This window comes from Scardinius erythrophthalmus (genome assembly GCF_964197995.2).
Source record: "Scardinius erythrophthalmus genome assembly, chromosome: 7".
Classification (NCBI taxonomy): domain Eukaryota; kingdom Metazoa; phylum Chordata; class Actinopteri; order Cypriniformes; family Leuciscidae; genus Scardinius; species Scardinius erythrophthalmus.
The window spans coordinates 848,732-864,881 of NC_138227.1; the positions used below are offsets into that span (position 1 = coordinate 848,732).

The following is a 16,150-nucleotide window of genomic DNA, read 5'->3' on the forward strand; positions in this document are numbered from 1 at the left end:
TTATTATATACATCTGTTTCATTTACGTGTGACTGAGAAGTATAAATCACATTCAGGTTATTTATTTATGCTAAAACTATGTAATCCAAATGGACGGAAATTTTATGTGCAATTCTAATACATAAATCTTAAGTTAAGACATGAATATTTTTTTGAGTAAGCTATAGGCTACATATAGTAACTGTTCGATATGTCATTGATATGGTACATATATTTGTGCTTGTAACAGGTATAGACATTATTCTGTTAAATAAATAAATTGTGAAGTAGAATTAATTAACACAAAAAGGTAGGAATCTTCTGATAGTAATGATTGTAATTATTGCTCTTATGTCTATATCTTCACTCCAATTTATGTGTATAATGATATTGTACTGACCTGTGTGATTATCTTTGTCATTTTATATTTCTGCTGGATATGTGCAAATGAGCTCATGGTGAAGTGCACATCATATTTATTTTATAGAAAACAAGGGCGAATTACTCAGAAAAACTGCTGTTTTGATCCTCTTATATCAGGTATGTTTATATATTTTCTTATATAATGTAATTTTTCTTTACTAATGTTCAAATCCCGCCGGGAGCCGGTCAGGAGGAGTGCTTACACTTCTACAGTATATGTACACTTCTACAGTAAACATATCAGAGATGTCGGGATTGAACAGTGTTTTAAATACAAACACATTTATAATGTTTAGCCAAAATACCTTTGTGTTATAAATGCTCTCTACTCTGTAAAACATTGTCCCGCAAATTAATGGTAAAGCACTGGCGCAGTTCTTTACTGTAATCTAAAGTATGTTACTGTAAAAATATGTAATAATGCACTAAATTAACTCGAGTTAACTCATTTCATTTGCAGAAACTGACTGCCTTAAATTGACGTACTGGCGTTTAAATTTATTAACTAATATTTATAATGTGTTTATAATGTGAGCATAGTGTTACTGTAAACCTGTTTCATTTGAGACCACTAAATAAATATTTTAAATAAAGGCAAATAATAGGAAAATCCTGTAGTTTCCACACAATAAAGAGTGAAATAACATCGCTGCAGTATTGAAATGAGATAATTATGTGAACATGTAAGAGATTGTTGAGCATTAGTGATGAACACCTGCTGTTAACAAGCAGAATCACTGAAGGAAAGAGAAACAAGAACAGAACAAAGAGAAGAGACGAGCAGAAACACAGCAACTACAGCTGACTTCCAGCCATTACACATTATCGTACTCATTACTAACCAGTATGACGTTATTTCTGTCATGCGTCTACAGATGTTCTTATTGACAGAATTAACAAAACATAATTTTTTCATGCTGCATTGCATGCTGGGAGTTTTGAGACACTATACTGGAACCCATCATGCATTGCGACGTGAAACTTGATTGTCACCATTGTTGAGATTCATGTGCTGATTGTTGATGTCTGTGTGTGTCTAAGCCATGCAGGAGTTAGACATGTTTTATGCACTATATGATTTCAATATCCTTCAAAATAACTAAAGCATTGCTGGATCTCACACTGTAGAATCACAGAAATACTTTGATCAATAAATATCAAATTAAAATACTCATAAAATCAAAGATTAGACACAGAAAGAGATCAGTGGATGTGACGTGTCCAAGATGATTACAGCCAAAAACTGCCGATCAACTTCATCTTTGCTTTTTCTTGCCATAATAAATGTGCTTTATAAACTCACAGTCACAGCAGCCGCAGAAAAACTAATGTTATAAAGTCAAGAGCCCAACTAAAGCAAACACTGATCATCATAATGGTGACTACATGCGTTTATTATTTTCAATAAAACATCTAAATCTCAACAAGAACTTTAGTACATGTATGAAAGAAATACTGTTACACTGATCTGTAAACTGGTTTCACACTCAGTGTGGCTGTAAGTCAGCTGTAGTTCTTGTGTTTCTCTCTTTTCTGTTCTTGTCCTTCAGTGATTCTGCTTTCAGGTGTTCATCAGTGTCTCAGTTCACTCACTTCTTTTCATTCACTCAGTCAAGTGGACTATTAGTGAACTAGTGTAGAGAATAGTAAATGGGTGTGATTTGGAAACACAGCCTCTGAGTGTCGACTTAATTAACTAATTAATTAATACACAGTATATTCCTGTTGGCTGTTTTCTCGAAAACGTCAAAAATGACCCAGAATGCATTGTTTTCTACAGTGTATTACTGATTTAATGGAAAAATGTATGATATTGTCAGAATCTGGCCATTGTTTTACTGCAAGGTTGAACTGTACGTTTGTGTTCAGATGCTTGTGTTCTCACACTGGATCCAAACACGGCCCATCCGAACCTCTTTCTGTCCGAGAGCAACCGGAAGGCGACGCACGTGAGAGAGAAGCAGCCGTATCCGGATCATCCGCAGAGATTCGACTGGGAGCCTCAGGTTCTGAGTCGAGAGAGTCTGCCTGGACGCTGTTACTGGGAGGCTGAATGGAGCGGGCAGATGGGTGTTGGTGTAGTAGTGACATATAAAGGAATGAGGAGTAAAGGAGTTGTTAATGACTTTTTGTTTGGTCGTAATACACGGTCTTGGCAACTCAAGTGTTCTGGTTTTGGCTACATCGCCTCGTACAACCGTCATCACACTAGTATATCCTACCCTTCATCCTCTAGAAGAGTAGGAGTGTATCTGGACGTGTCGGCCGGCACTCTGTCCTTCTACAGCGTCTCTGACACACACACACACTTACACACATTCAACAGCACATTCTCTGAACCCCTCTATGCTGGATTCTTGATCCCAACAAATTGCTCTGTGTGTCTGTGTGAGATTTAACAGCCTTTGGATGGACTTCACACAATGTGCTGACAGAACATGATCATTGTTATACTTTAAATGTTTATTAAGAACTGTCAAAATAGAACACATTAAGGAACATAGTTAAAAAGAGCTCATAAAATGGTTTAAAAAAATTATGTTCAAGTAATAAAATCATGTATAGTTTGTTTCCATAATTTCTTGTGGATCTGTGATCCATTAGTCAAGTTGAGGTATGTTGAAGATTGGTTAGGTTTGCCTGACAGTACACTAGTGGGCGCTCTCGCAAGTTTCCGTTGAGAGAACAAGCTGTAGTTTTGTGTGATTGTAATATTTTCCCCCTTTTCAGGTATGAGAGTTAACGCTTGAAAAAGAGAGTTAAATGGTTTCATGCATAACGTTTAATTGTTTATAGCATCTATTGGAACAGTTTGATGAGTTTTAATGAGGTAATTGAAGCATGATAAAGCGCTTCAGAGTGAGTGAAGCGACTCCATTTTGTGCATGGAAAGGTGCGTGATAGCACGTAAAGATTGTATGTTAAAATATTTGACTTTTGTGTATGTGTAAATTAATGTTTACTCAAATGTTTAAAGGAGAACTCCGGTCAATTTTAACATTGAGCTCATTTTTTTGTACATTTGGAGTGCTGTCAATACAGAGAACAACGACAAAAATCGGTGTTGCCTACACCGAGTTATTCTATTTTTAAAATTTGCACCCTGTTGACTTCTAGGGCAAGTACTAAACCTGCTTTTAGGCTCTTAACATCCTTGATGTGTCATTATAAGTGCACAGAAAATGTGAGTGATTCCTTCTGAGTGAACACGAGTGGATCTGACTGCAGTAGATGTGAAAGATATGTATAAAAATTGCATGAATTGCATGTTTTTCGGTTGAAGTCCAAAGTAATCGATTACCGAGTTCACGCGCATAGGTTTAGTTACCTATGATCACGCGCGTGAACTTGGCAATCGATTACTTTGGACTTCAACCGAAAAACAGGAGGTTAAACAGGTATTTGCGCTGGCTTAAATAACATAATTTTTATACATATCTTTCACATCTACTGCAGTCAGATCCACTCGTGTTCACTCAGAAGGAATCACTCACATTTTCTGTGCACTTGTAATGACACATCAAGGATGTTAAGAGCCTAAAAGCAGGTTTAGTACTTGCCCTATTGAAGTCAACAGGGTGCAAATTTTAAAAATAGAATAACTCGGTGTAGGCAACACCGATTTGTGTCGTTGTTCTCTGTATTGACAGCACTCCAAATGTACAATAAAATGAGCTCAATGTTAAAATTGACCGGAGTTCTCCTTTAATGTTTATTTGTGCCTGAAATGTGTGTATGTTCAGAATGGGAGAGCATTGCAAGTGATATAAGTGAAATATATGTGAGACACAGATATAATTGAGAAGTGTTAAAGTATGAATATATGTACTGAGAAAATAAGAAACTGAAGAAAGAGAACAAAAGAGTTTAAAGGGGGGGTGAAATGCTATTTCATGCATACTGAGTTTTTTACACTGTTAAAGAGTTGGATTCCCATGCTAAACATGGACAAAGTTTAAAAAATTAAATTGTACGTTTGAAGGAGTATTTCTGTGCCAAAAATTGTCCTTCCGGTTTGTCACAAGTTTCGGAAAGTTTTTTTCGAGTATGGGTATGTGTGACGTCAGATGTAACAGAATTTCCTAATATGGGTCCTAAGGGCACTTCTCCGGTAAGATCGCGGGCGCGTGCGCACTCGTAGACCAGAGCAAGAGAGTGAAAGCAGTTCGCCATCAAAAGGGTGGCGAACTGCTTTCGCCACCCTTTTGATGGCGAACTGCTTTCACTTGCCCGGCTTTTGGGAAGCCAATATCACCAAAGAAGTGTGTTTTTGGTTGCCAGGGCAAGACAACCCTGCACAGATTCCCAAAGAACCCAGCGTTAAGGAACCCGTGGATGGAGTTTGTTTTTCCTGAGCATAAACGGAGTTGTGTAGACTGTTTGTTCCCTGCATTTCGACGATGATTGTTTTATAAACAAAGCCCAGATCGACGGATTTGCAGATCGTCTAATGCTTAAGGATCGAGCAGTCACAATGATAAAGGTTAGGTGAGTAAAACTGCTTCTATTGTCTCTGTGTGTTGTTACTAGCTCGGCGCGTTAGCACAGCTTTAGCTTCGCCCACACGGCCCGCCTCCAGACGCTCGTTTTTTTCTGGAAAGACTCGGTACACCGTATCTTTCTTTGATAAAAATAATAAAACTAAAGACTTTTTGGAGATATGAAGGATGCAATACTACTCAATAGGTACTCAAGATTAACAGGAGATTGAGTGAAAATGAGCATTTCACCCCCCCCTTTAAAATGAACATGTTTATTAATGTAATGGGTAGAGAAAATGGCCGCATATATTAGTTTAATTGAAAAAATCTTCTTCCATTTTTTTACTTTTATTACACATAAGATAACATTCCCCTGTATTTCACTTCATGCCGGTAGATGGCGCTGTTCCACTGCTTCACCGTAGTGGGTTGCCATGGAGACAGTAGCTCCAGCGCTCAGAAATAAACATCCAGCGTTTGAGAAAGACATAATTTCTGTATCTCCACTTCTTTCCAACCCACAGTGCTATCCAGCCTGTGGCTTTGTACCTACCCAGATTCCCCTAGGCCTGAGGTCGGTAACAATTGGGGGCTCGTCCGGGATTCAGCATCAAAAAGTGAGGTGAGCAGTCACTGCAACGGTGAGACCAGGGGTCCAAGCTTCAGGGAAGGCTGCTGGGTTGAGCGTCATCCAGAGAGCAACAGTCACCGGTGAGACGTCACGATGACTACAGTAGCCCCACGGCGAATGTTGATCTTCAAGATCATCAAACAGCTTCCAGCGCTGAGTTTCAGTCAATTGCAGTTGGTTGCCAGGTCAACTGAAGATGGCGGTGAAAGCACTGAGGGCCTCTGTGAACCAGAGCTCTATGACTTCATCATCGACTACACCAGGAGCGAGAGGTTGAAGGCGATAGAAGATGAAGGCATGGCTCAACTCCTCTCCCTCCAGGACCTGTTGTAGGAACTGACATCGACAGACTCCGGGTCTGGTGAGGTCTGTGTTTCCACTTTTCACATGGATGGCACATCAACTCTTACCTCCCTCCACAAGGGACATCCACACACCATCATCCATGGACATGCACACACACACACTTCACTCATGGACAGAGACGTTTATGTACCTGTTACTATGGGGAGGCAAGTCCAGCCGAGCGCCACTGGCATCCGTGGTGCCCACCATGGTAGGACAAGCCTGTCCTCAACTGTAACGGACCAGGTAGTAAGACTGTCTGATGTTACTGCTCTGCTTCCACGTAGAGAGTGTAAAATACACGGTGGTCAGGTATCTGACATGGGTTCTGACATATCCTTTAATGGTCTTTGTAAGCAGATTGACGCTGCTTTACAGGAGGGGTTTAGCAGGGCTGAAACTATTAGAGCTGTACTTAAGATAACTAAGCCAGGTACATTCAGGGAAATGCTCACTAACCATGATGATCTAATAGTGAAGGGGTTAAAAAGGTTTCTCTGCTCTCACATCAGGGATAAAAGTGTTGTGAAAAACTCTTTCAAGAGCTCAGTAATGCTAGACAACATGACAGAGAGAGTCCACAGCAGTTTCTCTACAGGCTTATGGGGTTAAAGCAGAGAGTCATTTTTGAGTCACAGCAAACTAGTGTAGAGTTTAGTTATGACAGAAGGCTTGTACAGGGTACTTTTCTACACACACTCTACCAAGGTCTAAATGAGAGAAACACTTATGTTATACATGACATCAAACTATTCCTTTCTGACATGCAGGCTAGCGATGACTTTCTGTTAGAACAGATGACCAAGTCCATGATTGAGGAAGAGGGGAGGTTAAATCACCTGGGTGCTGTAGCTTAATATAGACCGGTGACTGTAAGCAGTGCCCGATATGACCATGACGGACAGACTGATACGACCAAACCGAGTCCAGTTGATGCTGAGTTACAGGCTAACCGTGACGCTATAAGAGAGCTGACTGCCCAAGTGTCCTCACTGACCAGACACATGACACTTGTTGACAAGTCTGCAGATCATATACAGTCTGGCCGCCCTAGCACATCTGTTAATCTGTCACGAACACTGTCAACTGACAAAAAGGGTAGATGCCACGACTGCGTAGTGAGCGGAACCATGAGCTGTCCCCATTGTTTTGTCTGTGGCCAGGCAGGACACCGAGCTATTGGCTGTTTACAGAGGAAGTCGTCGGGAAACGGGAGGAAGTCAGACTTGTCACTGTCCCCTTTTAGGAAGTAACGTCATAGCTGAGATCATCAAAGAGCATGACAACACTGTGAATGTGACTGCTATTCTGACCGACGCTTTAAGTGTCCCTGAGAACACAGTTGAGGCTTTGGTCTCTGCCCTTCAGATAACCACCACTGACGAGACAGCCCTGTGTACTGTACACACAGGCAAGAAAGGTGTCACTATCCCTGCTGGTAGAGTCTATGAAGTCAGGTGCCGGGTGAGGGGGTTGCCAGGGAATTGTACTGAACTGTTCCAGCCTCTTATAGAAAACACCTGCCCTGAGGGCCTAGAACTGTTCCATGCTTTAGTTGACATTCCTTGTGGGCCGTCAAAATGCATTAAAATTCCTATCCGAAATGCAACCCGACATGCCATTTATTTGAGCCAAAGAATCACTCTCGGCACTCTTCAGGAAGTGGCTGACGTTAAACCTGTCCCGAGTCTTGAGCACATGCCGAATGACGTTGTCCAAACCTTTGCAGCTCAATTAAGTACAGATCCAACAGCTTACATGAACAAAGAGCAGGACAGACAGATCAGGTCTAAAGCTAAAGACAAGTGGCACCCTCCTGTTGACGTATCACATCTAGCTGAGGATGAACAGAGGTTAGTTAAGGAAATGTTGTTCGAGCAGTCTGAAGTGTTCGCCAAAGACGATGCTGACATTGGTTGTATTCCTGACCCCCAACTTAGAGTCAACCTTACAGATGAAACACCTGTCCAAAAGTCTTACAATTCCATCCCAAAGCCCTTGTATCAAGAAGTAAAAGACAATGTTCAGAACTTGCTTGACCGTGGTTGGGTCAGAAAATCCACCTCATCATACTCTTCTCCTGTGGTCTGTGTGAGAAAAAAGGACATGAGCCTACGTCTCTGTGTTGACTTCCGGGGGCTGAACAGCAAAACCATCTAGGATCACCACCCCCTTCCACGCATCCAGGACCTGCTTGACAATTTAGGAGGCAACTCATGGTTTTCCATACTTGACCAGGGCAGTGCTTACCACCAAGGCTTTGTTGAAGAGAGCTGCCGGCACCTGACAGCTTTTAGCACACCCTGGGGGTTTTACGAGTGGGTACGCCTCCCATTTGGCCTCACCAACGCTGCGGCAGCATTCCAACGCTGCATGCTGGCCGGTCTAAGAGATGAATGCTGTTCTCTGATGTGCTCTGCTTTTCCAAGACTTTCCAGGGCCATGTTGAGGACTTAAGACAAGTTCTGTGTCGTTTAAGGGAGCATGGTGTGAAGCTGCGCCCGAAAAAACGTGAGCTGTTCAAACGCCAAGTGAGATATGTTGGACGCCTGGTCACGAGTGAGGGTGTTCAGGTAGATCCCAAAGACCTAGAATCTGTGTTGCAGATGAAGGAGAGAGAGCCAAAGAACGTCGGAGAGGTCCGAGCTCTGCTTGGTTTCCTGGGCTACTATCGCTCATTCATCCAGGACTTTTCCAGAATAGCCTGGCCACTGTTTAAGCTTCAATAACATCCTGCCTTGTCCAACAAGAGCCCGGTTGCAGCCAAGTCCACTCAAAAAGGGTTAGGGTTAGGGTTAGAGCAGTGGTCAGTTACCATCCCGGACACCAGTTCAGTGGTCCCCAGAACACAGTGCTGTTGTGTCCCGCCTTGTGGAAATGCTGATCAAACCCCCATCTTGGCCTGACCCGACTTCGATTTGCCATTCATCCTGCACACTGATGCATCCAATGAAGGGTTGGGGGCGGTGCTCTACCAGGAACAGAACAGCAAACTCCAGGTTATTGCTTATGGGTCCAGGTCACTCACGCCTGCTGAAAAGAATTACCACCTCCATTCCAGTAAGCTTGAGTTTCTCGCTCTGAAGTGGAACCATCTGCAATAAATTCCGTGATTATCTGTATTACGCAACAACATTCACTGTGTATACAGATAACAATCCCCTCACCTACGTCCTGAGCACGGCCAAGCTGAATGCTGTTGGACATAGCTGGGTTGGTGAATTAGCCGACTTCCTCTTCAACATCAAGTACAGGCCAGGTGAATGTGGATGACACATCCAGTTTAGTACTGGATGTCGGGAGACATCTCTTAAAGTAGGGGAGAGTGTAATGGACAGAGAAAATGGCCGCATATATTAGTTAAAATTATTATAAATATTTATTTAATATTTATTTAAAATTATTTAATATTTTTTATATTATAAAAATTCTTCTTCTATTTTTTTACTTTTATTACACATAAGATAACATTCCCATGTATTTCACTTCATGCCGGTAGATGGCGCTGTTGCACTGCTTCACCGTAGTGGGTTGCCGTGGAGACAGTAGCTCCAGCGCTCAGAAATAAACATCCAGCGCTTCAGAAAGACATAATTTCTGTATCTCCACTTCTTTCCAACCCACAGTGCTATCCAGCCTGTGGCTTTGTACCTTTAGTAACATTAACAAGAGTAAAATGTTTTTTGATAATTTAAAGTATAATAGTGTGATAATTCACAACTGTCAGAATTTCTTTTTTGTAGTATGAAACTAATAGTTCTAGACACTTAAGGAAACAGAGTAATGTCTTATAAATGTGCTTTATTGTAAATTGTCTTATGAATCTGCATAAAGTTTCTGTTGAGAGAACAACGCTGGAGTTTTGTGTGGTCGTAATATTTTCCCCCTTCTCACGGGACAACATAATCACTTTGTTTGACTGTTGTTTCTGGTAGCATCATGGTCTGACAGATTCTCATTAAAATCATGATTATATTGAGCAATCAGCAGATCTTCCAGCCGGGCAACTGAGATCCTATTGGCAGTGTCTACGGGACAGCCAGTTTTCCCTTGTCACTATTACCACCTCTTAGTGGTTCCCTCTAGTCATCTTGTGATAGACAGTTATTCTTGCTCACAGGCATTGATCTTTGAGTATACAACTCTGGTAAAGTCTGCCCATTTAAGCTTGTCATATAACATATCATATACTCAGAAATAATGAATAATACAACAATAATATAAAATTCTACCAAATTATGACAATTTTAATGAGTAAAGTAACAATTACTTTTTTGATGTAATGAGTAAAGTAACACATTACAAGTAACGTGCATTACACAGTCGGATTTACTTTTTGCCGTAACTGCAAATTACATTCTGTTAACACAAATACATATATTTACAGCCAAAAAAAAAAAGTTACTGCAAGTATTTCCAAGAACAACAGTCATAGTAATAGTATGAATTGAAGCTGAAATATAGCTAGTGATGCATGACGTCCAATTTAGTGGACAGATGATTAAAAAGAATTTCCTCCCAATCTAAAATCAATACTTGGAAAACATTTTAGTCTAGTTTAGAACTGACAGAGGGTGTCTGCTTCCCGGACAATGGTAGGAAGACTGTTCCAGAGTTTTGGTGCTAAATAGGAGAAGGATCTGCCGCCAGCAGTCGATTTAGATATTCTAGGTATTATCAACTGGAATTTTGAGATCGCAATAGACGTGAAGGACTGTAATGCGTTAAGAGCTCGCTCAAGCACTGCGGAGCTAAACCATTCAGTGCTTTGTAAGTGATCAGCAATATTTAAAAATGTATGAAATGTTTAATAGGGAGCCAGTGCAGTGTTGACAGACCGGGCTAATATGGTCATACTTCCTGGTTCTGGTAAGAACTCGAGCTGCTGCGTTTTGGACCAGCTGTAGTTTGTTTATTAAGCGTGCAGGGCAACCACCCAGTAGAGCATTACAATAATCTAGCCTTGAGGTCATGAACGCATGAACTAACTGCTAATGGCATAATTTAGATATATTTTTAAGATGGAAAATGCAGTTTTACAGATATTAGACACGTGACTTTCAAATTAAAGATTGATATGAAAGTGTCAGGGTTATGTCACCTCTGTTTGGTTTATATCTGGTTTGGTAACAGAGCTCTGACACTCCCGGTTTGTCATGTTTGTGTTAGTCTGGTTTGTTGTGAGCACATGGCTTGTCTTGTATTCCTTGTGCCAGGTGCTCTCTTGTCAATTGTCTGGCCCCTCCCATCTTGTTACCTGATTATTGATTAATTTGCCCCACCTGCCTTGTTCGTTACCTGCTTTTGTTTGCTTCCTATTTTAGTCTCCCTGTGTTTGCAGTCCTGTTCTGGTTCGTTGTCTATGTTTCCCTTGTGTTATGTTCCTAACTGATGCCTGTCTCGATTTTCCCCCCATGTGGAGGTTTTTGTTTGTAGTTTTGTTTGTAGTTTTGTTTTGTTTTGTTTTGTTTATTTATTAAATAAAAAAAGCTTATCTGCACTTGAATCCTCGCTTCCCAATTTACCAACCCGTGACAGAAAGAGCACACCCAGGTTCCTAAACGACAACGATTTTTGTTGTTTTGGAAACATTTCTTATTTGGTCTTTTGGAGAACTATAGAGACAAGCACAGTCAGGTCTATATAATAAATGTAATTCTTTTAATTCCATTTTCACAAATGTAAATTTTCTAGTTTTACTAGTTACACTAGTTTTACATTATTTAAGACAGAAAATTAGCTTTATATGGACTCAAATAGATTTTCTAGGAAGCAGTTAAAAAGCAGTTAAAACTTAGAAAATTTGTAAATGTTTCAATGTCTTTATGTAGATCTACATTAATCCTCCTAGCGTGCAACTCTCTTACATTTTGTCATCAGCTCTATAATTGCTTTCGAACACACCTAACAACTGTTGTGATGCTCAGGGGTGTGTGTGTGTGTGTGTGTGTGTGAGAGGAGGAGCTCTGGTGTGAGGATAAATACTGATGTCATCACCATCACATCACATTCATCATGGACTTAGATCTGAACTCAGGTAAACTCATACACCAGTAAACATCCAAACGTGATTGTCTTAATGTTTGATCTGTAAGTGAGAGTGTGTGTTCTTCACCAGCTGTTGGAGGAGATGAGGTGAAGAAGGAGGAGGGGAAAGAGGTGGAGGGAATCTTTGGGTTCGGAAAGAAGGATAAAGACAAAGAAGAAAAGGACAAAGAGTGCAAGGACAAGGACAAGGTAAGAAGAGTTATTCATGATAGTCAATGAAAGTTTTCTAATACACAGAGGAGAATCTAAATCCGTTGCAGAAACACCAACATGTGTGACACTTCTCATCCCAATAATACACTGATTTTACTCTAAACTAAGCGGATTAGAAAAGTAAAATGGCTTCTGAATGATTCTTTCAACCCGGAAGATTCTTTTCAAGAGCTCAGCTGTCGTTCAGCCCTCGAGGGGTAACAGTGACGTAAAATAAGAGAAGTCATGCGTGTTATAACTGCATTATACTGTTTTATGTGGGTCTTTTCAGAGTGACTGCAAAGAAAAGGAGAAAGACAAGGACAAGTGCAAGGACAAAGATAAAGATAAAGACAAATGCAAAGATAAAGATAAAGATAAGTGCAAAGACAAGGACAAGAAGAAGGATAAAGAACACAAAAAGGGTCACGGACACGGTCATGAACATGGACACGGTCACGGTCACGGACATGGACACGGACACGGACACGGACACGGTCGAGGACGCAGGTCTTCTTCATCCAGTGATGAGGTAAGGTGTGCTTCTGCTTCTGCTGTGATCCTCGTCTGATGCTGCTCAACACACGGCTCACACACACCTGCTGATTCTATACAGATGCAATAAAGTTGCAACCCTTCTCACGTTGTAACATTTTCATCATATTACAAATGCTCCTCGCATTAAACGGTGTAAAGGTGAGAATACACCTGATGTTGACGCGCCCCTGTAATGAGGACTAACCGGTTCAGTGTTAGAGAGAGTGGAAGATGACAGATCTACCAGGAACCAAATCTGTCTCTCACGTCAGCTCTGGAGATTCACAGATCGCTCGCTAGTGATAGCTCATACTGTTCTGTCTCTGTTTGTAGGACTGAAGACTGATGATGGCTGGACTGGGGCTAGTTGTCACACAGGGAAAACGCCCCCGTCAAAAACCTTGATCTCAGTGCTTTTATATGTTGGTTTCAAACTCCTAGTTGCAGCATTTGTCTTTATTACAGTTTTTTACAATCACTTTGCTACTATTTTCAGAACCTTGATGTCATTTTTCAAAACTCTAGACACAAAACTCAAAACGGTTATCACTTGTAACACAGGCTGTCTAATGTTCAAAACATTGCATTGTGCATTCACATCTTTAAAGAAATCTTGCACTTGCACAATCATTGGTTCAAAAAACTAATTTACTGTGAAATACCGTTGAGACATAACTATAGATCACCCACACACAAGCAACCGATAGTTTCATTGTGTCATTGTTCGTACAATCATTAAATATTGTAGAACAAAATAGGTGATACAGGTTTCATTATGGCACTACATGTACAGTAAATACATCTCTGTAAAGGCACTGCAGTAGTAGAGAGAATACTACAGTGGAATCATTGAACAAAGTTTGTAATATATTGATGCAAAACACTACAGTACAATCACAACATAGGTTTATTTGAATCAAAGCAAAAAATAATTAGCTATGAAATAGAAAAGAAAAGACAGTACTGTAAAACATCAAATGCAGTGTTCCTCAACTTGCTTGTACTGTAAGAAACAGAACAGGAGTGATGATCTGTACAGTGCAGTGCTTTCAATACTGTACATAGTCTGAAAAGGTAGTACAGTGTTTGGGACCATAGACACAGTGTCTGATGAAGCAGTATGATCAAATATTAGGCTACATCCATGGATATTGTAGTCTAATTGGTTCATGCTCACCAATGCTAATTGGTGACAATGAATCTCGTTATCTTGAAACTTTCATGATTTACAGTAAACATGGAAGATTGTTTGTCTGTTTCCATACAACTATGCATTCAGAGTAATGCAACAGTAACTTATCATTTTGAGCAGTTGTATCAATTGATAGTTAGATCAATGTAAGGAAATGAATAGACACTCATTTGAAATGTAATGTGTGAATTGCGTTTTGAAATAGTAGTACTTTGATGTTAAGTTGTGTCATATTGAACAGGTGATTTTTGTTGAATGAACAAATGATCTAAGTTTTATGTGTATTGTATCCAAGCAATTGAGAAAAGGGTTAGAGTTTTGAAAAATGTGCATTTTGATCATTGGTTGTGAGTTTTGTGTCTAGAGTTGTGAAAAATGACATCAAGGTTCTGACAATAGTAACAAAGTGATTGTAAAAAACTGTAGTACAATATTTTGTACTAATAAAGACTAAAATTCCAATACTGCTATATTTTTATGTATTGCTGCAAGTTACATGTTTTCTATGATGCACTTATCCATAAAAATATTGCTTTTTACAATTGTTTTATTGTTGAAAATGGATTGATTATATGTGTGTAGGTCATATTACAAATGTTTGATTTCTCATATCAGTGTCGATACACACTGTGACAACATGCCCCGATAAAGGTGACCTGTCTTTTCTTTGTAGTTGTAAAGACGGTTTTTGACAATAAAAGTGATTTTTCAGAACAGACTCACCATGAGAAATATTCTGCCTGGACTTCTTTATCTTGTACAATTTCACATTATTTCATATTCATAAAATGATCACATGTGATTTTTATTTTATAACACTTATAAATTGTGCTGGGAAACGATTAATCACATCCAAAATAAAAGTTATAATATATATATATTATAACTTTTATTTTGGATGTGATTAATCGTTTCCCAGCACAATTTATAAGTGTTATAAAATAAAAATCACATGTGATCATTTTATGAATTTTATATATTTTATATATATATATACATAATACATGTGTGTGTACTGTGTATAATTATTTTTTATATATAAACACGCACAACATCCATGTATATATTCAAGAAATATTTGCATATATATATATATACTCTCACCTAAAGGATTATTAGGAACACCTGTTCAATTTCTCATTAATGCAATTATCTAATCAACCAATCACATGGCAGTTGCTTCAATGCATTTAGGGGTGTGGTCCTGGCCAAGACAATCTCCTGAACTCAAAACTGAATGTCAGAATGGGAAAGAAAGGTGATTTAAGCAATTTTGAGCGTGGCATGGTTGTTGGTGCCAGACGGGCCGGTCTGAGTATTTCACAATCTGCTCAGTTACTGGGATTTTCACGCACAACCATTTCTAGGGTTTACAAAGAATGGTGTGAAAAGGGAAAAACATCCAGTATGCGGCAGTCCTGTGGGCGAAAATGCCTTGTTGATGCTAGAGGTCAGAGGAGAATGGGCCGACTGATTCAAGCTGATAGAAGAGCAACTTTGACTGAAATAACCACTCGTTACAACCGAGGTATGCAGAAAAGCATTTGTGAAGCCAGAACACGCACAACCTTGAGGCGGATGGGCTACAACAGCAGAAGACCCCACCGGGTACCACTCATCTCCACTACAAATAGGAAAAAGAGGCTACAATTTGCACAAGCTCACTAAAATTGGACAGTTGAAGACTGGAAAAATGTTGCCTGGTCTGATGAGTCTCGATTTCTGTTCAGACATTCAGATGGTAGAGTCAGAATTTGGCGTAAACAGAATGAGAACATGGATCCATCATGCCTTGTTACCACTGTGCAGGCTGGTGGTGGTGGTGTAATGGTGTGGGGGATGTTTTCTTGGCACACTTTAGGCCCCTTAGTGCCAATTGGGCATTGTTTAAATGCCACGGCCTACCTGAGCATTGTTTCTGACCATGTCCATCCCTTTATGACCACCATGTACCCATCCTCTGATGGCTACTTCCAGCAGGATAATGCACCATGTCACAAAGCTCGAATCATTTCAAATTGGTTTCTTGAACATGACAATGAGTTCACTGTACTAAAATGGCCCCCACAGTCACCAGATCTCAACCCAATAGAGCATCTTTGGGATGTGGTGGAACGGGAGCTTCGTGCCCTGGATGTGCATCCCACAAATCTCCATCAACTGCAAGATGCTCTCCTATCAATATGGGCCAACATTTCTAAAGAATGCTTTCAGCACCTTGTTGAATCAATGCCACGTAGAATTAAGGCAGTTCTGAAGGCGAAAGGGGGTCAAACACAGTATTAGTATGGTGTTCCTAATAATCCTTTAGGTGAGTATATA

The 16,150-nt window shown here is 40.1% G+C and overlaps 1 protein-coding gene across 1 annotated transcript; it reads left to right on the forward strand.

The window, feature by feature from the left end:
- Positions 1-11,871: 11,871 nt before the first annotated feature.
- Positions 11,872-14,550, forward strand: LOC308693496 (uncharacterized protein). The gene is made up of 4 exons (XM_081370417.1): positions 11,872-11,896; positions 11,978-12,096; positions 12,392-12,631; positions 12,970-14,550. Exons 1-4 carry the CDS (start codon positions 11,875-11,877, stop codon positions 12,973-12,975), a joined length of 387 nt encoding a protein of 128 aa, XP_081226543.1. The 5' UTR covers positions 11,872-11,874; the 3' UTR covers positions 12,976-14,550.
- The last annotated feature ends 1,600 nt before the right edge of the window (positions 14,551-16,150 follow it).

Excerpts from the sequence above, each read along its gene's own strand:
- LOC308693496 (XM_081370417.1), top strand. The coding sequence starts at position 11,875 with ATGGACTTAGATCTGAACTCAG. Across the intron at positions 11,897-11,977 it reads GGACTTAGATCTGAACTCAG|CTGTTGGAGGAGATGAGGTG; the intron begins GTAAACTCATAC and ends GTTCTTCACCAG. Across the intron at positions 12,097-12,391 it reads AGTGCAAGGACAAGGACAAG|AGTGACTGCAAAGAAAAGGA; the intron begins GTAAGAAGAGTT and ends GGGTCTTTTCAG.